Source organism: Mycteria americana, chromosome 3 (genome assembly GCF_035582795.1).
Source record: "Mycteria americana isolate JAX WOST 10 ecotype Jacksonville Zoo and Gardens chromosome 3, USCA_MyAme_1.0, whole genome shotgun sequence".
Classification (NCBI taxonomy): Eukaryota; Metazoa; Chordata; class Aves; order Ciconiiformes; family Ciconiidae; genus Mycteria; species Mycteria americana.
Window position 1 is genome coordinate 33,903,388 of NC_134367.1, and position 27,300 is coordinate 33,930,687.

A 27,300-nucleotide genomic window follows, 5' to 3' on the forward strand; every position below is an offset into this window, starting at 1 on the left:
TGTTTGCTTTGATATTGCTCTGTCATATAATTTTAACACAAGACAGTGATTTTGCAGAAGCATGTGCAGACAACTGTTGGACTCAATAACTGTAATGGAGCATTTAAGTATTATTTGGTTTAGGAAATAAAAAATGCTAGCTTAATGTATATCATGAGTGATAACTAACCTAGAAACTACACTAAAATTATATGCTTTCATGTACTGATCTAACTGCACTAATTGCTAGGCTAGCAATAAGCTTTTTTACTAACTTTAAGGCAAATAATAAATCACAGATGAAAAAAGGAGTGTAGTAACTAGTGATGTGTGTGCAATCCCTATAACTAGCCAAGGCCAGCATGCAGGTCCTTTATGAACGCCTTCTCAGAAGAAAATATCCACGAACCCAGAGAGACGCCTACCTAGGTATGTTTCCAAAGCAGGTGATATAACCCCTCAGATTTTTATGAATAATATAAAATATTATATTCTTTTGTAAACAGGAACACTACTTCACTATTCAGCCATTGTGAACGTATGTTGAACTCTGATGAAGTCTGCAGAATTGAGCTACTTATTTCTAGGCTGAATATAGATAATAAAATGAGAAATTTTTACTGTTTGGCTTAGTGTTGTTCTATTTTACTAAACAAAAATTACTGAAGAGTTCAGTGAGTTGTGACCATTTAAATAAAATATTATAAATATTATATTATAGTTTCATTTAATTCATCACAGTCTCAATTTTGTAGATAATTAAAGACTAATACCTTTTGTTCCTGAGAGAACTTTCAAGTTGCTTCTGGTATCTCAAGGCTTGATTCTTCCAAACACTACACGAGACATTCTCAAAGCTTAAGGTGCATTTGTCCATATCTAAATGGCCAGCTCTCCCTTTGGAGAGTGTCTCCCTTTGTCTTTTGTCCAGCATCAGGCCGACAGTGCTGTTTAAGCACAAGGAGGCTTGAGATGGGAAAAGAATAAAATAACAGTTCAGTCTCATAGTAGGTCACCAGCTTAATCATCTATAACTGCATTTGGGTTTTGTTTTAGAAAGAAAACAAAACTATTTTTTAGCAGAGCCAGCAAAATTGCATCAGATATTTGCTGGGTGAACATTACTGCTGTAAAATTTTAATATTTCATTTCCTTTTGCCTTGTATTGTCTCTATTCTGTCTTTTTTTTTTTTTTTAATATAACATTGTAGTTTGGGATTTTCCATAATGATTTTAGACTTCAGAGTTTTAAATATTGTTCAAAGCCTATTCTCAATTGCAGTGTGACAAACAAGATGAATATTCAGTATTGTGTCTCCTAAGTAAGCCATTTGATTTTTTCATTAATGACAAATTTTGTCTGGCCACAGACACACCAAAAGTAGTATCATATCTTAAACTGTTTTCATATATTTTCAGAATAATTATCATCAAGTACTGTTTAGCTAATGTAGGTGTCTGTAGTTTCTTTCAAAAACATTTCTAAACTTGTTTCTGAGAACTTCATGTGTTTCTGTAATTTGCATATTTTCTCAGAACTTTGTGTGAATTAATTTGTTTGGCATTAAGTTTAAACCTAAGTATAATGGATGCAATTAGTTGAAAATCAGTATATACTTACTAAATCTAGGTGGTATCATTTGAAGATGAGTAAACACACTGTTGCCATTCTGTAAACCTATGTCCATTATCCATATCCGAAATTTATTATTGTGGGTTTCAAGGTATGTTTTGTTGGTATATGTTTTCAAGAAACATTGCAGGTTTTTTCCTTAATACTGTGTTTCAAAAATGAATTTAAGCATAAATATTTGTTACAGACAATTTTAGGGTTTATAAATTGTTCCCTTGTTACTGATGCCTCAGATGTAGAAGGAAATCAAAACATAGTCCTGAATTATTATTTAATTGATCAGGTTTCCTTTAGTAGGGTAGGAATGATTAACAAGGAAAAACATCTTACATGAAGGAATAAATCTGTTTTCTTTATAAATAAGTCATTCAGGGTTCAGATCCAGTTTAAGCTACCATACCATGGAAAATAGATTTGCTCTTAACATTGAGCTATTGAGAGAAAGATCAATTAACGCACAGTTTGACTAAAATATAATTCCTCAGACAATTAAAGTACTGTATTTATATTCATGTAGCTTGAAAAGCAGGTAGATAATATACCTGTAGAAAAATGGTATTGAAATAATATATCTCTGGAAAATCGGAGGTAAAAGAGGAGTTGTATTACCTCGGTTGTGAATGATGACATTGCTGCTGAATAGTTGAGCAGCTCTTAGTGGATAATCTGCAAATTGTATCATCTAAATTACAGTATTTTCAAGTATAATTTTGAATGCAAAATCAGTATCCTTGACAAGGTATCATGACAAGTGATCATGATACTCAGTTGCAAACCGTTTTTTTATTAATTGTGTTCTGTCCTCAGTCTCAGAAATTAGTAAGAAATTATTTTAATGGGAGTCTATAATTTACTCGATTTAAAGTTGATCGTGGTACTTAATATAGCTTCAAGTTTTATTTGATGGGGCTCTTTTCTTTTTACATTTTAAAATTGTTTTGTGAGATAATTGCTTTTACTCCGCAACTTGGAAAGTACATTTTTCATGGATATGTCCTCTCATCTTTCCAGAAAACATAGATGTAGAAGTTCGTCTTACAGAATTGTGTGAAGAAGTAAAGGTACAATTTTTTTTTCATTTATTAAATAAGTGAAATAACTATAAAAGTAGGGTATGCTGGTTTCATATGCTTTTTGGGAATAAACTGTTTGTTTCAGTAATAACATCCTGTATGGTTTTTGCCAACACTTACTTCAACTGCTCCTCATTCAAAGGGAAATTGCTCAACTGACTGCAAAACTTAACTATGGATCTGGTGGCTTGGCGTGTCAGTAGCAGCCATGGTAACTTTTGTATACTACAAAACTGAAGATTATAGGAAGGCGGATTACTTGTATTGAAATCCCATTTTGAATTTTCTGAATTTATAATTTGAATTCTTTGGGTTTGATGATATGAAATAACAATTATAGAAGATCAAGCAGTAGTAGTAAGTTGCACAAAAGCAGATTCTCCAAGCCATCCCCTCATCTGCAAGGACTTGTCCTGATGCTGTCTCCTTCTCCTGTTTTCCCTACATTCTCAAGGAATCACTGTCTACTTCAGATTACTTAGATTTGTCTCCCCAACTCTCTCCTTAGTCAGAACTAGCCCCAGCTGAGTAGCTAATTTCCTTATCACAGTGAAGTTTAAAGCACAGTTTTTAAAACTTTTTTGAAAGATTTTCCATGCTTTGCTGCTGAGTGGGCCATCTGCCCAGCTTTTGAAGAATGTTTGATTACTGTAGTAGTAGTATGACTGCAAGGAAATGTAATACTGGCTTTAAAAGGATATAATTTGTATAACTGGAGGCAAAACCAGCACAGTTAGCTCTCTGTGGGCAACTAATGATCTTACTTTATATGTTAAAAGTTTTTTTACATTTACATAGCTTCTGTAAATTCTTTCATTACCTATGATATTTTGTTTCAGTAGTTTCTCCCTTAGCTTGCTAAAGTATGTTTATATTTTTTCCTTTTTCTCCTTTCTGTTCTTTTGTGCAGTTCTCATCAAAATTCTCTCTCCTCTTACTTCCACGCTTGCCTGCTAAGCTGGTGTTTCAGTATTTGCAATCATTTTTTCTACGTGCTCTTTAATATTGCTGGAGTTGGGTCTTTGCTATCTTTACTTTTTAAACCCTTTGCCTCAGTGCCTTATGTGCCTGCAGTGAGTTTATGAAAAACTATATTTTTTTCTAAAATGGCAGGGAACATAAGCCTGGTAGTCTACAATTGACTGGCATGGAACTATATCATAGGATTACAGTACATTGTTAAGAAAGAAAAACTTGTTTCACACTGAATTTGTCTGGTTCTAGGAAGCCTATACTGTAACACTGGTTCCTGAGCATGTTTAAAGTGTATGTAGATACATAGCAGTATATAAATGTTATTGTGAGTTGTGACTATTTTGAAATGGAGATGTCTTTATTAAATTCTTAAAATTATATCAAATTTGGACTAACATAGCAAGTATCGATTTTCTGTTTTCTGATTGCTGATTCCTGTTCCTTTCAGTCACTGTATTTTGCATGTTAGAAGATACAACAGTTGCAACTCAGTTATGGTTGCCATAAATGGAATTGTTGCTTTAATTTAAGGTCAGGAGTCCTAATTCTGAAAGCCAACTGGATAATATTTAAAGCAACATAACCTAATCTGTTAGTGTTGTAACACAGATTAATTCAATTCTGGTACTTAGACAAAACAGTTCTCATTTGAACATTACTTTTTAAATTAAAATTCTCACTACGATAAAGTACACTTTTTTGATTCTTATCTGTACATTATGGTCTCATCTGTTAATCATGTAAGTATGTTTTCTTAACTTCAGAAAATGGAAAATCCTGATGAATTGGCAGAACTTATAAATATGAATCTTGCTCAGCTTTGCTCACTTCTAATGGCTCTCTGGGGGCAATTTCTGGAGGTCATTACCTTACAAGAGGAGGTCACAGCATTGCTAGCACAAGAGCATCACACGTTAAGAGTAAGTATTGACTCTGGCTTTAGGAACTCTGGTATGTTCATACTCTTACTAGGTTGTTACGGAAATGTGTTTCACAATGAGACTCCTGATTCTAATTTTTCTAGGTTTTTTGGGGAGATTAGTTGGAATCATAAAGGGAGCTGTTGTATTGCATTCGTTAGCTTGTGTATCATGTTGTTAAAGCTTATTCTTGGGATACAATACATAAAATACATTATTTATGTTTATGAACCAACTAATTCATTGATCTTTTGAATAAGAAATGCAGTTCAGAAGGAAAATTGCAGTCTGTGGAATAAGATGTATTTGTGCAGAATGATGTATTTTTCTGCAGGAGCCATGCCTAGTGCCCACCCTGCATTTTACTTTCCTACTGCATTTAGGCTGCCTGCTTACATCATAAAACAAAGTGTACTTTCCTTCTGAATTAAGAATTTGTAACATTCATAAGCTTTGAAAACTCTCTTAAGTGGGTTTTAAAAAAGAAGAGATGTATTGGAAATGATCTGCCATGTGAGTATGTGTGTATATGTATAAAAAAATATACATAGTGAGTACCTACACACACAGTTGATCTGTATATGTGTATGTACAATTGCTGTGGGCTTTCTACACGCAAAACCACCGCAATGCTGGTTCCCATAGTGAAATATTTTCAAATATGAACTAAAGCATTACCCTCACTTTCTAATAAATATATTTTTCCTTCCCATCTTTTGTGCCCGTGGATTTGAAGAAACCTAGCATTTTGAAGTTTCCAGAGAGTAAGATTCATTAAACAATGACACCCACCACCCCTACTCATCAAACACACAGCTTGATGGTCAGCTGGCCTGGCATCTTTACTGTCTGACATGACAATCTGTGTATTTGTCTCACACACATTATAGAATAGGTCACTTTAAAGAGATTATCTGGAGGCGCTTCTTGTACAACCATTTGCAGAGAGCTTGTTAGAAGGTCTGGTTAATGAGAATACACATTATCAGTGCTTTGTAATAGCCACAATCCAAACCAAAGTATTTTAAAACTTTACTTTTCAGAGATTTGGTTTGTCTCACCAGCATTTCTGTCACTTGCATCAAAACCCTTTCTGTTTTGGTTCTGGACGGGAAAATGATTATCAAGGATACTTGGACTGTGGTCTTATGTACAAACTTGATAAATCATATCATTTAACGAGGGAATCATGGTTGTGGAAATAGCCTATTCTGAAGAATAAATGGAATCTTTCAGAAAGAGTGCGAGGCTTATTTGTTAGACGTGCTAGCCGTAGGAAAGTGTGAGCATTTTACTGGCTAGCTATGAATCTTGCTTACCTTTCTGTGCTTTTTGTATAAATTCTGGAATCCTTCAAGTTAACTAATGGAAGGTATGAAACAAGAATACTGTTTCACTTAACCTGCACTTGCATTCAACTGCTGCTATGTTAGTGTTTGTACAAGTATATATTTAATAAAACCAAAAGAAGTATTAATACTTTTATTTTTACTGCTCCAATGTTTAAAAAAAAAAAAAAGAAAAGATACTGCTAATGATTATGTATTTAGCTTCTTAAATGTGGTTTGTTTTAAAATCTCTGAAAGTCATTCTCTCTAGCTCTCAAATACCTTAACTACTGAATTTTGCTGCAGTTATTTTAGGGAATATAAGTTGAAGTAGTTAATTGTACTATGCAAATTGAGATATTGTGCATATTAAAAGTATTTCTGTGATGCTTTCCAGTTTTCACAAAATTTGAATAGGAGTTCCCTTCCTCCCTTCTTTTTTTTTTTTTTCTTTAAAAAAAGAATCATTTGATCTCAGGCCTGCAATTTTTCCCTTTCCAGTTGCTGTTAAGCCCACTTGTTTTATTATCTGTCACTACGCATAAACAAACTTGTTTCAAGCACCACATCATAGTTAATTTTTGCCTTTTTTAATAAGAAAAAGGCAAATTATTCTTTAATAAAAGCTGTAGAAATATTTTCTGGAGGTATGAAGCCACACTTGCAGCATAGTGGTGTGGGGATGAAGAGTCTTATGTAGTGCTCATTGTAGCTTGCTAGTGAGGGACACCAAGTCTCTGAAACTTATGAGCTTTCTAAGTTGAGCTCAGAGGTGATCCTTCTTATGACTCAAAAAGTTGAGCTTATTTTATTTTTTTAAGAAGTGGCTAATTGCTATTTCTTATTGAGTTCCGCAGTTACTGGATACTGCATTATCTACCCAAACATCAAAGACTGAAAAAGAGATGCACAACATGGGTAATCTTAAACTTACCTTTTTATTTAGAGCCTGACAGTGAAGAGCAAGCAGGCTGACTGTAAAATTTGAATAATATGCCATCGAGAAGGAAATTCTACCTGAGCCAACTTACAGAGAACCAGCAATGTGTTGTTACTTAATTTTACAAGCAGTAATTCGCAAATGTGATGCTTGTTTTCTGTACTCCAAAATGTGAAGAGCTTGTGTGAATATTTTGCCAATATATGTAATTAAAATATATGTAAAAAGACGTAGCTTCACTGGGCTTCCCACGTGGCAGTAGAGCAGGAGCCAGCAATCCCTAAATTCAGTAAACCTTTAAATTAAACAGAGATGGTAAATTTGAGCCTTGACATTTTTAAGAACATGTTTCCTTGTTGATTTTGGATCTTGTTTTGCAGTGCTTAGTATAATATTTGTAATTTGTATTAATAATCTCTGGAGAATTTATATTCTGAGGGTTTGTATAAACTTCTTTTGGGAAACATGCGATGATGATGTTTCACTAGAGGCGTTATTTGCACATGTCAAATGATGCGGGCTTTCTGGTTACTGAATTTAGTTGAGATTTGAGAGATGACCTACTAATTCTCCTCTTCAGAGAGTATCTGTCCTTTCCGGAATAAGATTTTTGTACTATACAAAATTCTATCCTTCTAAATAATGCCTGTTATTTTGGATATCAATACTCTGTTGTGTTCTCTACTGGATGCTAAATCTCTTAGTTTTACCTTTTTATCTTGGAATATTTACAGACTATACCCTCCACAGGAATTTTCTCCCTGGGAAAGTTTAGTATTAATCTAAGATGAATGAATGCTTATGTTTTTATGTTTTTATTCATCTGACTGGTTTAGATATTTGTATTAAAATATGCCCTAGAAATGCCTGTCATCTGTATTTGGTCAAATAACTTTCACCCTCTTTGCACAGATGCTTAGAGAACAGGTATTTCTGATGAAGTGTTGTTAGAAAATAAGGTTATAATGAAATAATATATTTTAAGTATTTAAAGTTACTATTTTAATCATTTTACTTATTTTTTCTTATTTTACTTGAGTATTTAAATACTTAACTATTTTCAAATAATTTGACTATTAAGCACTACATAAAAAAAAATCAGGAACACTGCAGGTATACTAGAACATCCATCAACTGCACTATCACACGGATAAGGTTTACAACCACGTTTTATTGAAAAAACTGCTTAGAGTATGTTATTTTTATATTACAAAAAATTTGCACACTGAACTAGTTCACCTCTTTGTTCCATAGTGACATCTTCTGGTAGGTCTGAACGTGCTCTTCCAAAATTATTTATTTCCGTTTTATTAGTCCTAAAATACTAAGAACTAAGATCTCAGACTGCTGCTCATAAACATGCAGGGACTCAATATATTTTCCACAGCAGTTTTTCCATCCGATTTTTCCTCCTCTTCTGTTTACACTGGGAGGACCACAAAAAACGTAGTTTTGGGAAGTCTGTAGGAACTAGGAGTAGCGATACAGTTTCCTCCTGCAAAACCATTGCGGAGTTGGCCCAAGTCACTAGTGCTTGAGTCACTAGCACCAGCTGGTAGTCGTTCTGGTTCTGCAGAGCCTGTTTAACAGCATCCTAGCAAATGCCTCAGTCCTTCCATAAGTTAAGCACTGATTAAATATAATAAACTACTGTTGGTTTGGATTTTTTTTCTCTCCTTAATATTGATTTATGTAGGCTTCTGGAGCTTGCTTTCAACTAGTTTTATACCATTGCTATTATACTAAGAGCTGTCTGGAGCTGGTAATCAGATTTTCTTCAAAAGCACTGGAATTACTTAAACAATTACAAATGGGATTTACTGCAAACAAAAAAAAGCCTTCCTTTTCTGTTTAAGATAGTGGCAGAATTCTAAAGATCCATGTAACTCCAGTTACTTTATGTGGTAAAGTGATTGCTCGCATCTAACATCAAAACCACCTTGCTTGCCTCCTGGGAAACAGCTTTATGCTCTTTTCCTGGCTTGAACCACAGACATCTACGAATCGGGCAATATTGCTGCTGTTATTTTATTTCCTATTACATGATTGATTAGGATCTTTAATTAATTTTTAAATTGCTTGGTTTAGAATGATAACCAGTCCAGTGTTTGCAATCAGTTGCTCTAAAATCTAGTTTTTTAACCAGTAAAATTGTCTCTAAGTCTATTGTATAATGGTCTGCTCCCTTTCTGGGGGAAAAGTTGGGGATTAGCTCTAACAAAACCATCCATTTGGAAGGTAGATGTCTGTTTAGAAAAGCCAGCTGGGGAAGTGCAGGGGAATACTTAGGAACACCGATTCTAATCCCACGTGTGTATGCATAAACTCCTAACAATTTCTGAAGGAGAGCAGATACATCTTGTGCACGTGTGTGTGTTTCTGGTCACTGCTGAGAGTGGAAGTTGCATTTACAAGAAGGTATTGAATTTAGTGTTTTCTTTTTACTTCAAGACATTTTCCATGGCTATTCACAGATGGTGTTATCACTGAGATTAATTTCATATAATACAGTAAATTGAATTCTGGGAGGCTAGAACAGGACTTTCAGCTTCAAGTGCAGCTTAAAGATTGGGGGTTTCATATTTGTGGTTTGGGGTTGGGTTTTTTTCTTAAGCACCTTGGAGCAATTTTTTTCCAGTTTTTATTTTATTAAAAGAAGAAAGAGGAAAGAGTAGAAGCTACAGAACATAAAAGTTCATTCAAATGGTACTCTCTAAAAGTATACTGGGCAGTGTATCAGGAGGGAAAACTAACTCCCCTGCAAGTCCTTATCTCTGAAGTTAGTGTGGTCCTGAAAGTCTGATGTTTGCCAGTTAATGCACAGGATTTTCGTAGTGCCATGTCTACGCTCAGGGTGGACACGGATGCTGGCCGCAACTGTGAGTGAAGTGAAAGAGCTGAGGGAACTGAACTAGGTCTGATGCCTGCTCCCCCAGATACACTGCAAACTCTCACAGTCTGTTTGGGAAGTTAGGTGACTGAAGAGGAAGACCCAGAGTATATTGAGGAAATAAAGGAGTAGGGGGCCAGGAAGTGGTTGGTAAATAAATAATTGACTAAGTAGACTAGCTACATATGTGGTTCTCTAAGTGGGATAGAAATTTTGTTTTAATTGATATAAACAAATTGATGTTTATGTCCAAGTTAATGCGCAAGCCCAACAGCCACTGTACAGCATGCTGTCTTTTTTGTATGTCTTGTTACAACAAACAAGATACTGTCATACTGCATTGAATTGCATTTTTTTGATGCAGGTAATTGGACAGTTGCAAAAATAAAAGTTCTGAAAATGCATCTAGATTGAATGAATATTTTTATGTAATATTGGAAACATGAGATCTCATCTTGCAAAACCTTAACTTTGGGGTTTCTACATACTGCATTTTCAATACATTGATTATGTTTTTATTTGTAGTAAACTGCTGTATAATTCACACTCTATTTCCACACTCTGTATTTGATGATAAAAAATATGCTTCTCTATGTTATAAAATGCCATTTTAGTATTGCATCATTTATTGACTTCAGGCATACAACTAAGTCTTGAATACAATGCTTGTAATTAGCATACATTTTGTTATGTCTTTGTCATTAGCACTGAAATCTTTACAAACAAAAGATTTTTTTGCACAGTAGTTTACTGTGGGGTAGAGAGTATTCATGGAAAGTTTGAAACACATACTTCTCTGTATTTTGAGGCTGTAGAGTATCTAATGGGTTTCTGCTTCTGAAGGTAATCCTCAAGCACATTCAGAAGTTCCATCAAACAGTCATGCCATTTCTTCTCACTGAAATTTCTCTTAATATTTTTGTGCGTTATTGTTTTGGGTGAGCCTGATTTGGACAATTGATTTCTTGGTAATCAAGTTTTCAGCAGGCAGTTGAATCTAATACAATTTCCCTCAGTCATCCAGTGCACAAATTAAAATTCTCATTTCAGATGCTAGTCTTGTCTGTGGCATCCTCTTCCCTCCCACTCAGAGTGAACATTTTAAAAAAAGTAACTGTCTGTATAATACATGCAAGTTAATAACATTGCTGGGTAGGAATGCTGGTGGATTTTCAAAAATTGTATGTAATATAAAATAAGTTCTAACTTTATTTGGATCTTGCAGGTGCGCAGATTTGCTGAAGCATTCTTTTGTCTTGAGCATCCTAGGCAAGCTGCCCTTGCCTATCAAGAACTACAGTGAGTAGCCTTTTGAAGTGCACAGTATGTAGCATGTAGTACTGTCATTCTGTAGCTTATGTTGTGTAGAAGTACTGTCTTGCAAAAATGCTTACATAACAAGTTCAAGAGAAACTTGTTCTAAATATAGATTTTGAAGGTTTTTAATGAAAGTTATATAAGAAGTTATTAAATAACTATTAAAGCTATTAGATAACTCATTAGTAGAAAAGCTTCTACTAAAGTGAATTAAACTGCTGATTTCTGTTAATGTAAAAATAAATAGTTCTGTTTTTTTCATGTAGGACCACTTCCTTTTTTTCAGTGCTCAAAGTCATCTACAGATGTGTGCGGCTATCAAAAACACTTCCTTCTGCAGTTCTCTTCCACCCCTCCCTATTGAATGCAGTGAACTAGATGGAGATATGAACTCCTTGCCTATAATCTTTGAAGATCGATATTTAGATTCAATTACTGAAGGTAAACACACTTCACAGTGCAGTTTTCTTTTTGAAGAAATGAGCAAAAATTATGTAAAACCTGAGTATTTTTCTTTACATTTCTTGCTGGCTTTAAAGGAGTACATTATTTGCTAGGAAATGTTTGAGTTTTGAGGATGTGTAAAGTTCTATAATTACTAGTGTTTTATAGCTTCAGTTATCTGCATAATCTTGTTGTAAACAATCCTTTTTCTTCTTTCCCCCCCGGCTTTTTTTTGGTGAAAGATCTGGATGTACCCTGGTTGGTAGTTCAGAGTCTTCCAAGGTCAGAGTCCAATAAACTGGATAAATTTGAAGCTGAAGAAGGTTTTGTAGCTGGTTTTACTAGCCCGGAACTGAAAATACGACCTGCAGGTGCCTCCAACCTTTGGCATTCAGAAAGTGAAAAGGCGCTAACAAAAACTTTGAAAGGGAAAAATGAAGATGCAAATAAATCAAAAGTTAAGGTTACTAAGCTCATGAAAACAATGAAACCTGAAAACACAAAAAAAATTGTGAAACAGAACTCTAAGGACTCTGTGGTCTTAGTAGGCTACAAATGTTTGAAAAGTGCAGCACTGGAAGACGCTTCTAGAAGCTCAGAAGGCAGGCCTTCATACAATACTAATGAAGGGCTGGACCCTACATTAAGTGGATTTCCTTGTGATACAAAGACCTGCACCAGGGAAATAAATCAAAGAGAACTTCCATTTTTGCCATCTGGAACTGAGGAAAAGACTGCCAAGATTGAAGGTGTCCAACCAGGTCCGGGTAGCCCTGTGCACTGTGAAAATGTGGCTATTTTTGGTAGGCTTACTGTCCCCCAGACAGGTTCTGGAACTATACAAGCAGATAGTGCTCTACAACCCAGAGGTACACTTGAAGGTTGTCATGGAGGTCAACCAGCTTCCTCAGGAGTCAGGACAATTGAGGTCAAACCAAGTAATAAGAATCCCTATGAAGGGGAGAAAGTAACTGTTCACATTGGATCATGGGCTGAGTTTCCACAAGATGGAGTGCAAGGAGAGAATTTGCAGACACCTAATACTCAGTCTTCAGAATCTGGAAATAAATTGAATTCAGGAGAACAGGAACCAGTGCTTGAAAAGGAAGATGTCCACGAAAGAAACTTCCGACATACCAGTGACATCTTGACAAAAATGAAAAGTAATCAGCCTACTCTTTCTACAAAAGAAAGTCAACTTTCTGCAAGTGGAGACTTGACTAAATTACCAGATGTTAGTGTGACATATGCCTCTTCTAGGTTTTCAGATTCAGGTGTAGAAAGTGAACCAAGTTCTTTTGCAACGCACCCCAACCCTGATCAGGTTTTTGAAAATGTTCAAGGGCAAAGTGCATACAATGGTGAGAGAGTATTTCCTCAGCTTTTACTAAAACCGGACTGTGCTATAAAAAACGCAATAGAAAGCCATTGCACTGAGAGTACCAGCGCTGTAAGTGAAATACAGTCATCCCTGACATCCATAAATTCCCTACCTTCAGATGATGATGAGCTGTCACCTGATGAGAATTCAAAGATCTCTATTGTACCTGAATGCCAGCTAAGTGACAGTAAAACGGTATTGGATCTTGGAGCAATTGACTTGCCAAAATGTGATGACAGTAAAAAATCAAACACCAATTTGCAGCAACAGTGTGTTGTATTTTCAGGGCACTCGGATAACAGAACTGTGTCTACACATTCCTCGCTCTCAGGAACAAAAGATCTTTTACACTTAGTTGTTTCAGATGAGGATACGTCTACTGATGTGAAAAGTTACAGCCCACAGTCAGACCTTGGCACAACCTGCAAGGACTCTCAGGACCTTGAAAGGCATCTTAACACTACAGAAGAAACAGTTAAATTGCATTTGGAAATTACCTGTATGGGTGAGCCATCTGTGGTTTCAGGTTCTTCATCTGTAAATGCAGTGTATGAGGTTGAAAAAACGAATGAAGGAAAACATAATGAGCCTTTAGAACTAAAGGAGACAACTGAAGAACTGTCAGTAGCTAGAAGTGAAACTGGTACCGATAATCCTTCTCCAACCAGTAGTACTGACATGGTAAAGCAAGGGCTTGTTGAAAACTATTTTGGCTCTCGAAGCAGCACAGATATTTCAGATATTTGGCCTATGGACAACAGCAATCCTGTTAGCCCTCAAAAGGAAACATATGAAAAACAAATTATTTGCTCTTCCCAACAAGACGAGGAAGAAGAGGAGGATCAAGAAATGATTGAAAACGGGTATTATGAAGAAACGGACTATAGTATATTAGATGGAGCTTCCAGTGCTGACCAGCATCATGGTTCAGCAGAAGAGAGGGCCCTGAGATCTGAAAGGATTGATAGTGGGCATCTGCGAGACAGAATGACTGTGCCTCCTGTCTGTACTCCTGGTTGTCTGTCCTTTCCTTCTTCTCTGAGAGACTCTCCTTGCAATGTCATCTGTTCTTCAAGAAATAAATCTGATGCAATTACGCAACAGCCAGGCAGCATATCCTGCAGCTCAGCTTCATCTGTTTCCTGGTATGAAAGCTCCCCAAAACCTCAAATGTTAGCGTAAGTGATTGTTTTAAAACAAAGTTTTTTTTTACTTTTAGAAATTATGTTAATATAGTATAGAAGGGGAAAAGAAGTGTGGTTAGGCTCCAGAGTGCCCCGAGGACTGTGGCTTATGGATTCTGCACACTCAAGTAACATCACGTTTTAGATGTTCAGACAGAAAGTGTGTTAGCACTGAGTTCCTTCTGTCAGTTATCTTGTAATTTCATGCGGTTTGACAAACTTCAAGCAAAACACGATTTTTTTTTTGTTTCGCTAATATGTTCCTTTTTAAAAAAATAGTCATTCAGCTGAAAAGTGATGTCATAATGGCTACTGAGCATAAAAATGGTGTTTTATGAAATGGAAGCTGTTAAAATAGCAAGCATAGAAAAATATACTTTGAGTTTAAAAACATAAAAACAAAAGCATTCTGTAACTGGTTGTCCATCTGATTAGTTAAGTGAAGCAAATGTGCAATGCTAGCCAAGGTGACGGCCTTATTTTTCAGTCTTAACTTCAAATATCCAAAATGTAATACCTCAGAGACCGTAATGCTCTAAATTACACTGCAATTTGGATACCAGGAAAGCCAAATTTAGAGGAGCGTCAGGGATCCCAGATTGCATCTCCTCTTCCTGTTAACATAGGAGTTTCCCTGATAACCCCCTGCTGCTAACCCCCTGAACCTGGGAAGCAGCAGCTTAGTGTGTTGTATTGGAAGTAAAACGTTGCTATCGGAAAGAAGAAAGCTTACAAGAGAGGTAGAAACAAGGAGAATGCTAAGCAGGCAGAGGAGATAAAAGACCAGATAGTTGGTGGTAAGCAGCTGAGAACAGGAGGAAGGATTGAGCAGTGGTGGAGGAAAACAAGTTAGAAGTGGACAGAAAAGTAACATCTGCAATACTAGAGAGCGGGTACTGGCATGGAATGGGAGGGATGAAAAGCAGAGATTAGTTAGGGTGTTCTGTAATAATAAAAGAAAGAGGGAACTCGGAGTAAGATCAAGGACTTGGCCTTGGGGAAGGCAGTGTCCCAGACTGTGGGATAACTGGGATTGCAGAGGACATGATCTGCTCCATAGAGAACCAGCCTTCGTACATTCAGTTCAGAAAACATGCCCTGAGTACAACCTGAGTAACTGCTATGGAATGGTCAGACCAGTGCCTGCAGTGGTTTCTGTTCAGGCTGGCTTCACTGAGGATTGCTCTTGCCAGTTAGTGAGGAATGAGCTAAAGATAAAGCTGGGAAAATGGAGAACAAAAAGTAGAATGGGAGGAAAACAGTGAGCAGGCGGAAGAGGATGGGATACAGCATGACGCTGTGAGGGATCACGCAGAACAGACGGATTAAGGAGGGAAAGAAGCATAAGGAAGCATAAGGCTTGAAGTGCTGCAGGGAAACTGATACGCAATTAATTAGGTAGGAAGGTCATACGCAAAAAAATGAGGGAAGGGGAAGAAAGGGAGGAACACAAGGAACTCCTGGTATGTGGGGAGCTCAGCTATTAGAAACTGTTTAGTGTGTGCCTTCATATAATATCTAAAAGATCAGAGGTCTGGATCTGGCTGCTTCTGAAGCAAGTATCAGTTATTCAGCCTACCAGAGGGACTTTCTGGTGAGCAATTACAGCACTGCTCCAGCTCTCTGCTGACCTAGGAAATAGGTTTTAAGTTTGGCAAGAAGTATCAAAAGTCAGTGGAAATCTTTACCTTGACTTTGGATTGGTTATAATTCTTGTAATTTTGTTACTGCATTTAAACAAAGCTGTTGCTTGCTCAAGACCAAACCTAACCCAGAATCTTGAGTGGTTTCAGAAATACTTCAGAGTTTGCAGAGATGTTCAAAGGAGAGGAGAGTAGAGGGTATTTTGTTACAGAGGAAAAGAGGCTGTAGGAAGACGCAATAAAAAATATTTTGAGGAACTGGCTTGTTTTGTGAAGGTAGTAATTTGATAAATATATTTTCCTTCATATCAATTACACAGAAGACAAAGTAAAAAGACAGTAGAAAACTGTATCTTAGGAGACCCTACGTTTGTCTGGCAATAGTAAATGTTGTTTTATCATAAATATGGTTTCGTTCCAGTTTCCTACAGGCTAAAGAAGAACTGAAGCAACTTAAACTTCCTGGATTTATGTATAGTGATGTTTTCAAACTGGCTTCTTCAATACCTTATTTCAGTATGGAAGAGGATGACTGTTCAGAAGAAGGAATACATCTTATAGTCTGCGTCCATGGCCTAGATGGTACGCTGGGAAATTGATACTGAATGAGATAGCAGTTCAGATTACCAGTCAGGTTTAGCTTTTGTCATTTGAACTCTGCTTCTGAAATAGGTTCACCGGAGGGAAATGGGAATCTGACATTGTACTGCTATGTTTGACAGTGTTCCATAGAATCTTTTAAACTAAGAATTTTATGTAACATTTGTCTTCAGTAAAACTTTTGTGCACATAAACCCATTTTATGCCATAATTCACATTAGATACATCTTCCAGTTTTTTGTGTCGTATAGGTCTTTGTCTGTATCGTGGTAATAGAATGGAGTTACTAACAAAACAGTTTTGTTTAGAATTTGTAATGTTACATTGTCAAGGAAAATAAAATACGTATATCTTGTTAAGAAAAAAATAGTACATGTAAAATGTAGTCAAGTGTCTATGAGGTTTTAAAAGGCTAGATTACTGAATCACAGAATGGTTGAGGTTGGACGGGATCTCTGGAGATTTCCTAGTCCAACTCCTCTGCTCAAAGCAGGGTCACCTACAGCAGGTTGCCCAGGACCCAACCTAGTTGGGTTTTTGAATATTTCCAAGGACAGAGACTATACTGTAGTAGAAATGAGAAAATCTCTTGCTAATTGAAAGAAGGATTGGAAAGTTTAAATAGCTTGAATGTATTCACCTGCTTTTAGTTCAAAGCATATGTGCATGTTAAGAAATAATATCCCCTCTAAGTAAGATATTCATAGCTTTCTGCCATCAATGTTTTTGTCTTTTTTTGAGAAGCTTCTTAAATTACCAATGTAAGGAAACACAAGAGGGCAACAGATAGAATAGTGGACTGGACTGACACTGCACAGCCTTCTTGTTAATTTTTCAAATTCCTAAGTTAAAAAAAAATTAACAGAATAGCTTTTCTTTCTTCCTCTGGGCAGAAAGCATCCTTTGTTAAGTGCTTTTAAAATGGAACTCAGAAGTACTCCTTCTTACTAGTGTGGATGTTCAAGTGCTATTGCGTGCCTAGAATTGACACAAAACTCAACTTGGCCAAAAAACCTGTTGTTAAAAAAATATGTCTTTGAAACCTTAGAAAAATCCACATAGTTAAAATTTTCTTATTCTCATAGCTAGAATTTTCTTACAAGTTCTTTCCTATTAATAACAGATTTAAATAAAAATCTTGTTCTCTAAGGCAGAAAGGGTACTCTTTCTTCAAAAGCATACATGATCATTGATGTAGAGAAATCTTCAGGATGCTAGTTAAACTAGCATTTGTTGTCTTGGGTACCACTCTAAATGTGTCTTTATCTGCTGACAGTCCACTCTGCCTTTTTATTCCATGAAAACAATTACGACTTGCCCTTATTCCTTGCTCCTGCACTGAATTCTTTAAGCTAGCTCTGAGTTCTTTAATTGACTTTTATCAAAGTTAATTAGGATTTCAAGAATGTAATGTTCACAGTGCTATGTATCTGTTGGATGCTAAGACAAAATCAAACATGACTTCCTAAATCCTTGCTTTTTTAAAACAGTGTCTGCATTAAATGTCATTTTTATAGACCGTTTTGTCACTGCATTTGGCATTGCAGTTTGTCTTCCCGAGTCTTACTGAATTTTAATTAGGGCTGAGAATATCATTAGCTGTGTTTAAATATAAAGTTGTGCCGTAGGTTCATTTCAGTATTCTAAGTGCTTTTATTGCAAGTTAACTTTGCAGTATCTAACTCTTGATTGTTTTTCCTTTTAAGGTAACAGCGCAGATCTAAGATTAGTGAAGACTTACATTGAGCTAGGGCTGCCTGGAGTGAGAATAGACTTTCTTATGTCTGAAAGGAATCAGGTATTTGCCAACAAAAAAAAGAATTTTTGTAAAGCAATAAACAGTGTAATCTTCAGACATGTTTATTTAATGGCACTATCGTGTTGCAGTTTACCACATTCTGTATGTTTTATTGTATTCTCACGGAATCCATGATTTGATCTGTGGCTTGTGTTAAAGTAATTACAAAACCTAGTATGATACTGAAGGTAAATATATAAGGAGTAACATTTGTTGTTGCCATTTTTTTGTGTGTACTGATATCTCCTGAGTTCTCAGTATAATCAGTTAGGACTGTAGATAAAATACCCTTGATATTAACAGTAAAAATGGTGATAGTGAAAACTGGTATGGCAAGAAGGGAGATGCGTTATTTCACAGGATCTGAGAAATACAAAATACCTCTCTCTTGTTCTTTTGTCAGTGTACTGTAAGATCCACATCATGACACTGAACAAATATCAATTACCTCTTCTGTTAAACTTTTGTGAATTTTATTATTTTCAGATGAAGTAAACTTCACAAAGCACAGAAGACAAATTTTTACTTTTTTGTGTGTGTTACATATTGTATTAGACATACTTCAGGGATGAATTAGAACAGAGTCTCTTCACTGGCTCAAATGAAAGGTTCATTTAGTGCAGTAGTGTTTTTCTGGCCATAGCTGCTGGGATGCTTTGCAGAACAGGCTGAACAGGCACCAAGCCGTGCTTTCTATTCTGTAGCCTATAGTTTTTGGCAGTCAGCAGTTCTGAAACTTTCTGATTTGGGAATTGCATTGAGACCCCTGAGCCTGATAGCTACTGATGGACTTTTCTCCTTAAAGTTGGCTGATTCTTTTTGAATGTTTTCACTTCCAGTTTCCACAGCATACAGTTGAGATTAATTCTATGGTTCATACACATTACTCATTCAGTTGCAAACAAAAGAGTTGCTTGTTTTGGAAAAAAAAATAGTCAATAATCATTCCCCATTTTCTGCTTCCGTTAATTAATTATTTTATAAGCAAGTATAATTTCTCCCTCAGGGGGCAACTGAAGAGACTTAGTCCATTCAGTATTTCTCAGGATCACATGTGAAACAGTTTCTGGTCATCCATGATATCCTTCCCTGTCCACTTTCAAACTTCTTGTCATTTAAAATAGGATGATCAGAACTAGACAGGGCATTTAAGATGCTTGTGCACTATGGACAAAATGCTATATTGATATTTTCTGTTCTTTCCTTGCTTTCCTAACGTAGCTGATTATATAGAATGCAGATGTATATAGATTATTGTTTGCATATATGTTTAGGGCTGTTTTTCCCTATGTAACATTGTTTTGCATTTCTTGCCATTTTATCACCCAGGCATTGCAGTACTATAAGATCCTTCTGAAATTCTGGTTGGTTCTAGATTTGACTATCCTAGATATTTGGTTTTGTCTCCAAACTCTGACATCTCATCTCCTTCTTCCCTCTCCCACATTGTTTATCAATATGTTGAACACTACAGATTTTAGCACAGATCCTTTGGAACTTGTGTTGAAAAGTTTTAGGCAGCCTTTGCCTACCTCTTTTTTAATTTCTTATTGCTAGTCATTGTAGAGAATCAGCTATGAACTGGGAATAAGGCTTTAAGGATTTTTTGGTTTGTTTTGTTTTGAATAAACTGTACTAATGTAGACTCTTCTGCTGTTGCAGTAATTGTCTCATTTCTATTTCATGGGCAGCGTGATTTAGTTCTGAATAAGCAGTTTGGTCTTCTGTTTCACTACAGATAAGATTATGCGTAGGGGAAGGCTTAGAAGTAAGGCTGGCTGTGTAATGTTAAGATTTGTTTTGGTGTATTAGCAGAAAGTAGTCTTACAGTAAAATGTGTATCACTTTATTCCATGTTACAAGAAAAACAACTTGAAAAATTATAATAACTAGCTGTAGTGCTTGTATTCAAAGTTAATACGGATGCTTTTATTTGTGTGCTGTTGCTCAAAACACTGGGGAATAACAATTCAGACTGAATGCAGAATGTATATTGCTGCATTAGAAAATACAGTTATTATTTTTTATTTCTTTTATTTTGCAGAATGATACCTTTGCTGATTTTGATTCCATGACAGATCGCCTTTTAGATGAAATTATACAGTATATACAAATTTATAATCTAACCCTTTCAAAAATCAGGTAATATCTGTTCTATACTGTTTATAGAAATAAACTTAAAACTAGAGCCCTGTGTTGTTCTGAACTGTGATGCTCAGGAGCAGGCCAAAAGAGAGATGGGCAAGAGAAATTCAAGGAGGGGGAGGAGTAGGGGAAAGGAGGACAAAGGAGAGAGAGGGAATTCCCAGCTGAAAGAAGACTGAGCAGTGTTGTAAGCTCACCTAGTCCTATTGATTGTTTTAGGGCAGAGTTAAGCATTACATTTAAGGAACTGCTGTCCTGTGCTTCCTCAGATCCTGCATGGTAGGGTTCTGCAGAAAAACATATAATATTTTGAGAAAGTCGAAGGAAACTGTAATGGTGCTATGTCAAGATAAAGTTAGCTTTCTTCTGATTTTATAGTCTCTTCACCAAGTATGACATAGTAGACTGTCTATATTGTCGTTCCTGCAGGGAAATTCCATCTTATCTGTGACATTGAAGGGCAGCCACATGAAAAAACTATTTCATCATTTTGATGTTTTCTGATTGTTTCATCTGCTAAAAAGCATGTTTTACATCTTAGTAGAAGGCTCATCCCAGTCTATGCATTCCTGTTTCCTTTTTCAGTTACTTCCAGGAAATACCTGTTCCATTTATTTTCTCAAAGTAGGGTACACCGTTTGGGCAGACTACCTTTACTAACTCAGCTGTGTTGCTGGAGTTAGCTCATCAGTAGATGAAAGGAGCAAATTCAAGCCTGACTTCATCCATTTGTTTAGGCATCCTCAAATAACACATCTGGAAGGTTTTTTGACTTGCTAGTCACATGCATTTCCTACAAGTTTCTGCATACTCATGTGTTTGGTAGGCCTTACTCAGCTAGAGAAAAAATCTAACATGTTTAAACATAATCTCACTTTTTAAAGAAATGTTTCTGTTTTGAAATAGGCAAGATTCGACATGGTTAATTTTGTCTAAATCAATTATTATTTAAAAAACAAGCACTGTGTGATTGTATTTGTGTTACACAGACTGCATGTTAGCGCCCTCGGTACAGGTGAGGAGAGTTCTGTAACCCACCAGCACATGCTGACATCTTCTCTCATGCTGTGGTCTGAAAGGCTGTAATGAGCACACCCACCCAGTTACCTTCTCGTTGTTCATACCTGAGAATTGAATTCTTGTTTGCTTTTTGTTTGCTTCTCTCATAAGACTTTTCAATTTGTAAATATTTTTTCAGTCTTACTTATTGCTTGTCACTTGAAAGAAAAAAGAAATGATCAATTTTTATTTTAGTTTCCTTTTCAAGGTGTATACTTGTGTTTGGCCCTGCCAAAGCAGAAGTCTCCATCTCTCAACTTTAGTTTTTCTTATGAGAAAGTTAAACCTATCAGCAAATCCTGCAGCTGTTTCCTGGTAGCTACATGAGAGAGCTTTCAGAAAGAGATGTGTTTATATGCAAGTCCTTGAAGGGATGACCCAGAAAACCCAGGAAAGTACTATTGAGAAATCCTCTGTTCAAGTAGCCGATGCATTCCTACCTCATTTTGGCTGTCCCACTGTAAAGAAAGCAGACCTTGTGCTAGTTAGCTAGCCATGCTCTCCTGAATGATGCTAGTTTCTCCTCATAAAATCTCCCTGTCTACTAAAGGAAGTGTTCTCTGTACAAGTGCTGCTCAATAGCTGAGTCAAATTAGAAATCAGTCTCCAGTCCTATAATGATTTTGTATGGCAAAAAAGCCAACAGCATTGTATGTCAGAAATACCTGTTCAGTCCCTATTTTGCACTCAAAGTCTTGTTACGGGCAAAAGGGAACACACTTCATATGCAGAGCTAATTGTTAGTCCAATTAATGTTTTAATAATCTCATAAAAATGCAGCAAAATATTACTATTAGTCTAGTTACAGTACTACTAAAATTTGTAGTCCAAAGTAATGCAGAAAAGTCCCAATATTAATATGACTGAAGCTGTTATACAGAAACTTTCTAGTATCTTTTGTCAGGTGGTAGGCTCCCCTTCCAGCAGCTGTCTGAGTCCTAAGATTGGTGGTTTCTGTCTTCCTTAAGCAGTGGGACATCAGCATCCTGGGGCTTCACTGTAAGGAGAATTATGTTCATGGTGGGGCTTTCTGCCTCCTTGGCCTTGGGTCGGCCTGGATTCATTTTCATACTTTAATATTTTCAGACTACCCGCATGCTCTTTCTTTTGTTTCCCATTTACTAATTTGGTTTTTTCCATTCTCTGTTATCCTTAACACTGGCTTTCTTTCCCGAGTTGTAAGATTGTGCTTCTGCAGTGACCATTAACAGACGATTGGGGACCTCTGGCATGTGATACCTGTGTCTGCAGTCTTCCACACCACACTTTATTCTAGTGATACACAATTCAAGCCACACAGAATAACTACTTGTTATTAATACAAACTATAGTGAAACTAAAGCAACTTTAGGCCTGACTTGTTACTTCACTGCCAGATGATTGTTGTCACAGCTAAAACAAACTAAAATCATCTCAGGCCACGACAAGTTAAGAGAAGTTCTGAGATTCTGCACTGTCGGGTCAATGCAAAGCTTCATGCCTTCACGTAATGGCAAAATCCCATTTATTGTGCTACATTCTTATACTGAGATAAGAAAAGGCACTCCCTGTACCATCAGAACCCAGAGCCACACTATAGTGTCAACTTCAGTGAACCAACATTTTTGGTACTGCCAAAGCTAATACCAGTTATTGCACCAGTACACTACCCAACATGTGTGTTGATCTCCTCTGAACAAAATCTTTGTGCTCACTACAAGTGTGTAGCAAGCATGAACTGGAAGCTTAATTCAAACCAACAGCAATTTGTCTTATGAAACAACTGCTTGGTAAAGAATCACAGAATACTTTTAGGTTGAGGTCCTGGAGGTCATCTTGGACCGGTTACCCACTCATACCAGTGCCACCTTCAAAGTTAATGTAACTTTGAAGCAAGTCAAATTGCTCAGTCATACCTGTTCAAGTTTTGAGCATCTGTGAAGATGGAAGCCTTTCCAGGATACTCTTACAGTGTAGTTTCAGAAACGGTCTTCCTCATTTCAGGCCTTACATAAATTTCTGATGACCTGTATTGGACTTTCACCTCAGTTGGATTATTCCACTTGTCATCCTCTTCCCTAAGTAACATTGGCTCACAAAAAGAGAAAGCAATTTTTAATGCTATGCATATATTAAAACATCTGTTCATTGTTTCAGCACCTTTTTGATTATGGCTTTTGATGGATTTTTTTTTTTTTCTTCCATGAATTTTTATAGTTGGACAGGATTTTTCATTTGCTAGCACAGAATAATGAGGTTTTACTGTGTCTAATTTTCTGTTATGATCTGAATTGGTAGACTTGTGCCATAAAGCGCATATAAATACTACACTATACTTCTATTACTTCAGTGTGTTAATGATATCTTGTATTCACACGATAGTAATATTGCCACCTACTGTTCAGAAATGCATTGGTTTTGCAGAGCATCCCACAGTTGCAGGTATCTGAAACAATGAATAGCATGGGTTATAGTTTTGTCTTACACTTTCAAAACCCTTTTTGAAGGGTTTTCCTTTTCCTCCCTTCTCCTTTTCGATTCAAGCAAATCCTTAAACCTTTCTGTATTGGAAAATAATATGAAAGGCTTATCATGTGTTCACCTAAACGTCTGAATTTGAACACAATATATTACTGTAACCTTTGTTATTTTTCAAAGTCTTTACAAATTAAGAACAAATGTTTAATCTGTGAGGTACATTCATGTAGCTAATTGTGAGCACCTTTTTTTCCTCAAATGGATCGTTCATGTTTCTGAAGTTTTTGTTCAGGTATGCCCGTATTCTTCAGGATGATAGGATTGATTGATAAATCACTGTTTTTTCCAGTGACGAAATTGTCCGTTGTTGTGGTACAGTATAAGAGTTTCTCATTCTTTTATGACATTTAATAAATAGTGGATGAACTGTCAGAGAACTGTCAAGAGAACATCTCTGCTAATGTTCAGATCTTTAGAAAATAATCTCTTTTACTCAAGAGCAATTGTGTGATGCAGATCATCTTCAGGATAAATTCACTCAATTTCTGTGGGCTTTTTCTTGTTCCTAAGAAATCTAGGGGTTTGGTTTTCTTGTGTGGACTATGATGTATTCTGAGAGAATGGTTTAAATTTTAGTATTCAAGAGAGTCAGCAGCTCAGTATTTTGTTTTGCAAATACACTGCTGTTGTGCTGACAGCACAGAGGATATGTATCTTTCATTTCTAAATTAGTTAGGCAAACATAGCAAGCTGCGGCAAAGAATTTCTGATATTGCAGCAATTTTGAAAATCTAGTAGTAAAAGCGAACAGGAGAAATATACCTATATGCTTAAACTGTGTATTGATAAGGAACAAATAGCCTATTCTGTCACAGAAATGTATAATTCTGTCAGAGTTTAGGAGTTCAGGGGTGGCCCTGCCATTCTGCAACCTAATGTTTGAATTTTTTCATTTAGCTTTAAATTGGAATTTTCAGAGTCAATAATTCTTGCTTGGGAAACAATTAAACAGTCAAGTAATTTTTTAGCATTGTATTTTACAGATGCTGCTGGTAGCTTTGTTCTAGCTATTTTTGTTGACAAATGTAGTGATACAGAGCAAAGGGGAAGGATGATCTTATGGGTGTAATGTTGTGGCACATACATGATCCAGCCACGATAGTTCTACTATATATTTTTGGATGGTCGTCTGTTCTCTCCATGTCCTGAGATTACATTTGTAAAACAGAAAGGCACTTCTTCCTTCTAATTTTGTGAGTCTTGTCTCTACCATATCCTCTTTTATGTCAGTGCCTATGATGGCGTGGTCCTTACCTCAGCAGGGATCTGTAAGCATAACTGCATAATAACTGGAATTGCTTTATTTTGTAGTGTCCCTTCTAAAGAAATGCTTTATACAGATTTGTGGGTACAACAGTAGGCACCTCAGATTGAGTAATAATTATTCTTAGATACATGAAGCTAAAGAGTCCCATCCATCTTTTCCCTAACTTGCTTAAGCAGGAAGACAACTAAATGTACTATTCTGCCGGCAGACAGATATTCTTCAATTGCCTCGCTCAAGCTGATAATCACTTATTTTGGTCCAGCTGCTAAGCAGATTTGAGATATTGCTTCTATTTTAAAATAATCAGGTTCAGTTAAGTAATGGTTTTCCCCCTTATAGGAGTACTTTTGGAATCCTTCTTCACTAGGTCGTTTCAGTAATTCTCATGCATTTATCACATTGAATGCCATCACATGCCAAAGTAGTGATTTATTCAGTCATGCACAGCTCATAAAGTATTTTCTGAATACTTGGTGCTAAGGGAAATACAACCAAAAATAATCTTGGTTTTGGGTGGGAGATGCTGGTGGAAGGATAGTTTGTTTTCACTAGCTTTTCAAAAACAATGTGTAAAATAATTTGGGAGGAGCTCAGAACATGTTTGTAATGACTTTGTGCAGCTTAGGACGTATGGACAAGCTATGTTTTCTGTGTGACCTAAAATACAGGCTTCTGAATGGAAACTCTTCGTTAATTTTTTTCCTATGCTCTTTCAGCATTTTATGACACCAGTTTTATTTTTCTCTGTTCAAAAGAAACAAAGATGGCCATCAAATTCTATGCTATACTGTTTTTTTCTTTTTTAAACAGCTTTATTGGACACTCACTGGGTAATTTAATAATCCGTTCAGTGCTCACAAGACCTCGATTTAAATATTACCTCAACAAACTTCATACCTTCCTGTCTCTGTCTGGACCACATCTTGGTACCCTCTACAACAGCAGCGCTCTTGTTAATACAGGTAAAGTATTCTTTTCAGCAGTATGAATTTAGGGGAGATTTTGTCTTTGAAATGCACTTAGCAGTTTCATGTGGGGTGCACATTTCTGCATTACTTTGATTACGAGAAAGTGCATGTCTTAAGAAGAGAGAAAGACTATAAAAATAAAGTATCAATAGAAGGATGTGCAAGAGATGGTTGACATCAGTGTTTTCCCGTATGTTTGATTCAGCTTTTCTGTTACACCAAAAAGAAACTCCAGTTTTAATGTGTCGAGCTCAATTTATTATAAACTGGATTTTAATATACTTAATCTGCAAAACAAGTAGGTAAGATGCACTAAAATAATCCTGAACTACTAGTAGTGTCTTTTCTCTCTCAAAAATGTCTTACAGTAAACCTTACAACCTGCAGTGTGTTTCTGCGGATGTGTTTGTACCTTCTGAATGTCTGTTTTTCTAAAGATTAAAGGTAGCTCTAGGAGAACTTACAGAAACTGCTGACTTTTGAAAGAAATGTTAGAAAATATTTTCGGATAGCATCAGGTTTTTTAATGAAAACTCGTTTTGGAGATTACCACCTACCTTGGAGAGCCCAAACCCAAAATGAGTAATGCTTATTTTAACTAAATATAAACATGCTCATTAAACTCTTTAAAAACACTCTAAAAATCATGAATTACTTTGTTTAGTGCCAGTTTATTTATTAATTGCTTTATTATTTTGTTTCATACAAAAATGAGGAGCAAAAACTTTTAACTTGTATGTGTTGAGCTTGAGAAAAGTGGACAGGAATTGCTGGCTAACTGGAGTTACTGTTGGAGTTTATAGAAACAGGGGGAACATGAGAGCTCTTTGAATTTGGTTGAAATTATACCGTTTGTAGCTCTCAGTACACTACCAGTGAGGATCACTTCAGGATTAAGACATCTACAATATAATTCAGTATGGGCACCTACTGGGCATTTAACCTAGTATATCTGTGGACAGTTTCTTTCACGTATTTTAATCTGTAACTGAATCTCACCCAAATCATCCAAAAGTGTTAGCATTACTTTGCTTTTAGAAATTGCCGTTTTCCAGGATACAAAGAGGCAGGGCTGTTGGCTTGTTTAGATAATCACCAGCCAGTGGCTTTCAGTTAACTAAGGTTAAAGCTATCAAAGTATAATCTAGAATATATTCACTGAAAAAATAAGGATTTCTGGACTATTTCATCTCTTTTATAGTTGAAGACTGTACAAAATGTCCTTTTCATATAAAAATC

The 27,300-nt window shown here is 36.1% G+C and overlaps 1 protein-coding gene across 9 annotated transcripts in view; it reads left to right on the forward strand.

The window, feature by feature from the left end:
• Positions 1 to 27,300, forward strand: part of FAM135A (family with sequence similarity 135 member A) — a 94,505-nt gene that overhangs the window by 51,497 nt on the left and 15,708 nt on the right. For 3 of the 9 annotated variants that reach the window (XM_075498164.1, XM_075498160.1, XM_075498165.1), the window contains 10 exons: positions 331 to 408; positions 2,624 to 2,673; positions 4,425 to 4,580; positions 10,964 to 11,037; positions 11,342 to 11,496; positions 11,742 to 14,058; positions 16,129 to 16,289; positions 18,014 to 18,105; positions 20,150 to 20,247; positions 25,904 to 26,055. In XM_075498164.1, the coding sequence (XP_075354279.1) occupies positions 331 to 408; positions 2,624 to 2,673; positions 4,425 to 4,580; positions 10,964 to 11,037; positions 11,342 to 11,496; positions 11,742 to 14,058; positions 16,129 to 16,289; positions 18,014 to 18,105; positions 20,150 to 20,247; positions 25,904 to 26,055 (3,333 nt within the window). Of the gene's footprint in view, positions 1 to 330; positions 409 to 2,623; positions 2,674 to 4,424; positions 4,581 to 10,963; positions 11,038 to 11,321; positions 11,497 to 11,741; positions 14,059 to 16,128; positions 16,290 to 18,013; positions 18,106 to 20,149; positions 20,248 to 25,903; positions 26,056 to 27,300 lie in introns of those variants that run through there. The other 6 variants (XM_075498163.1, XM_075498162.1, XR_012775151.1 and 3 more) reach the window with 6 other exon arrangements.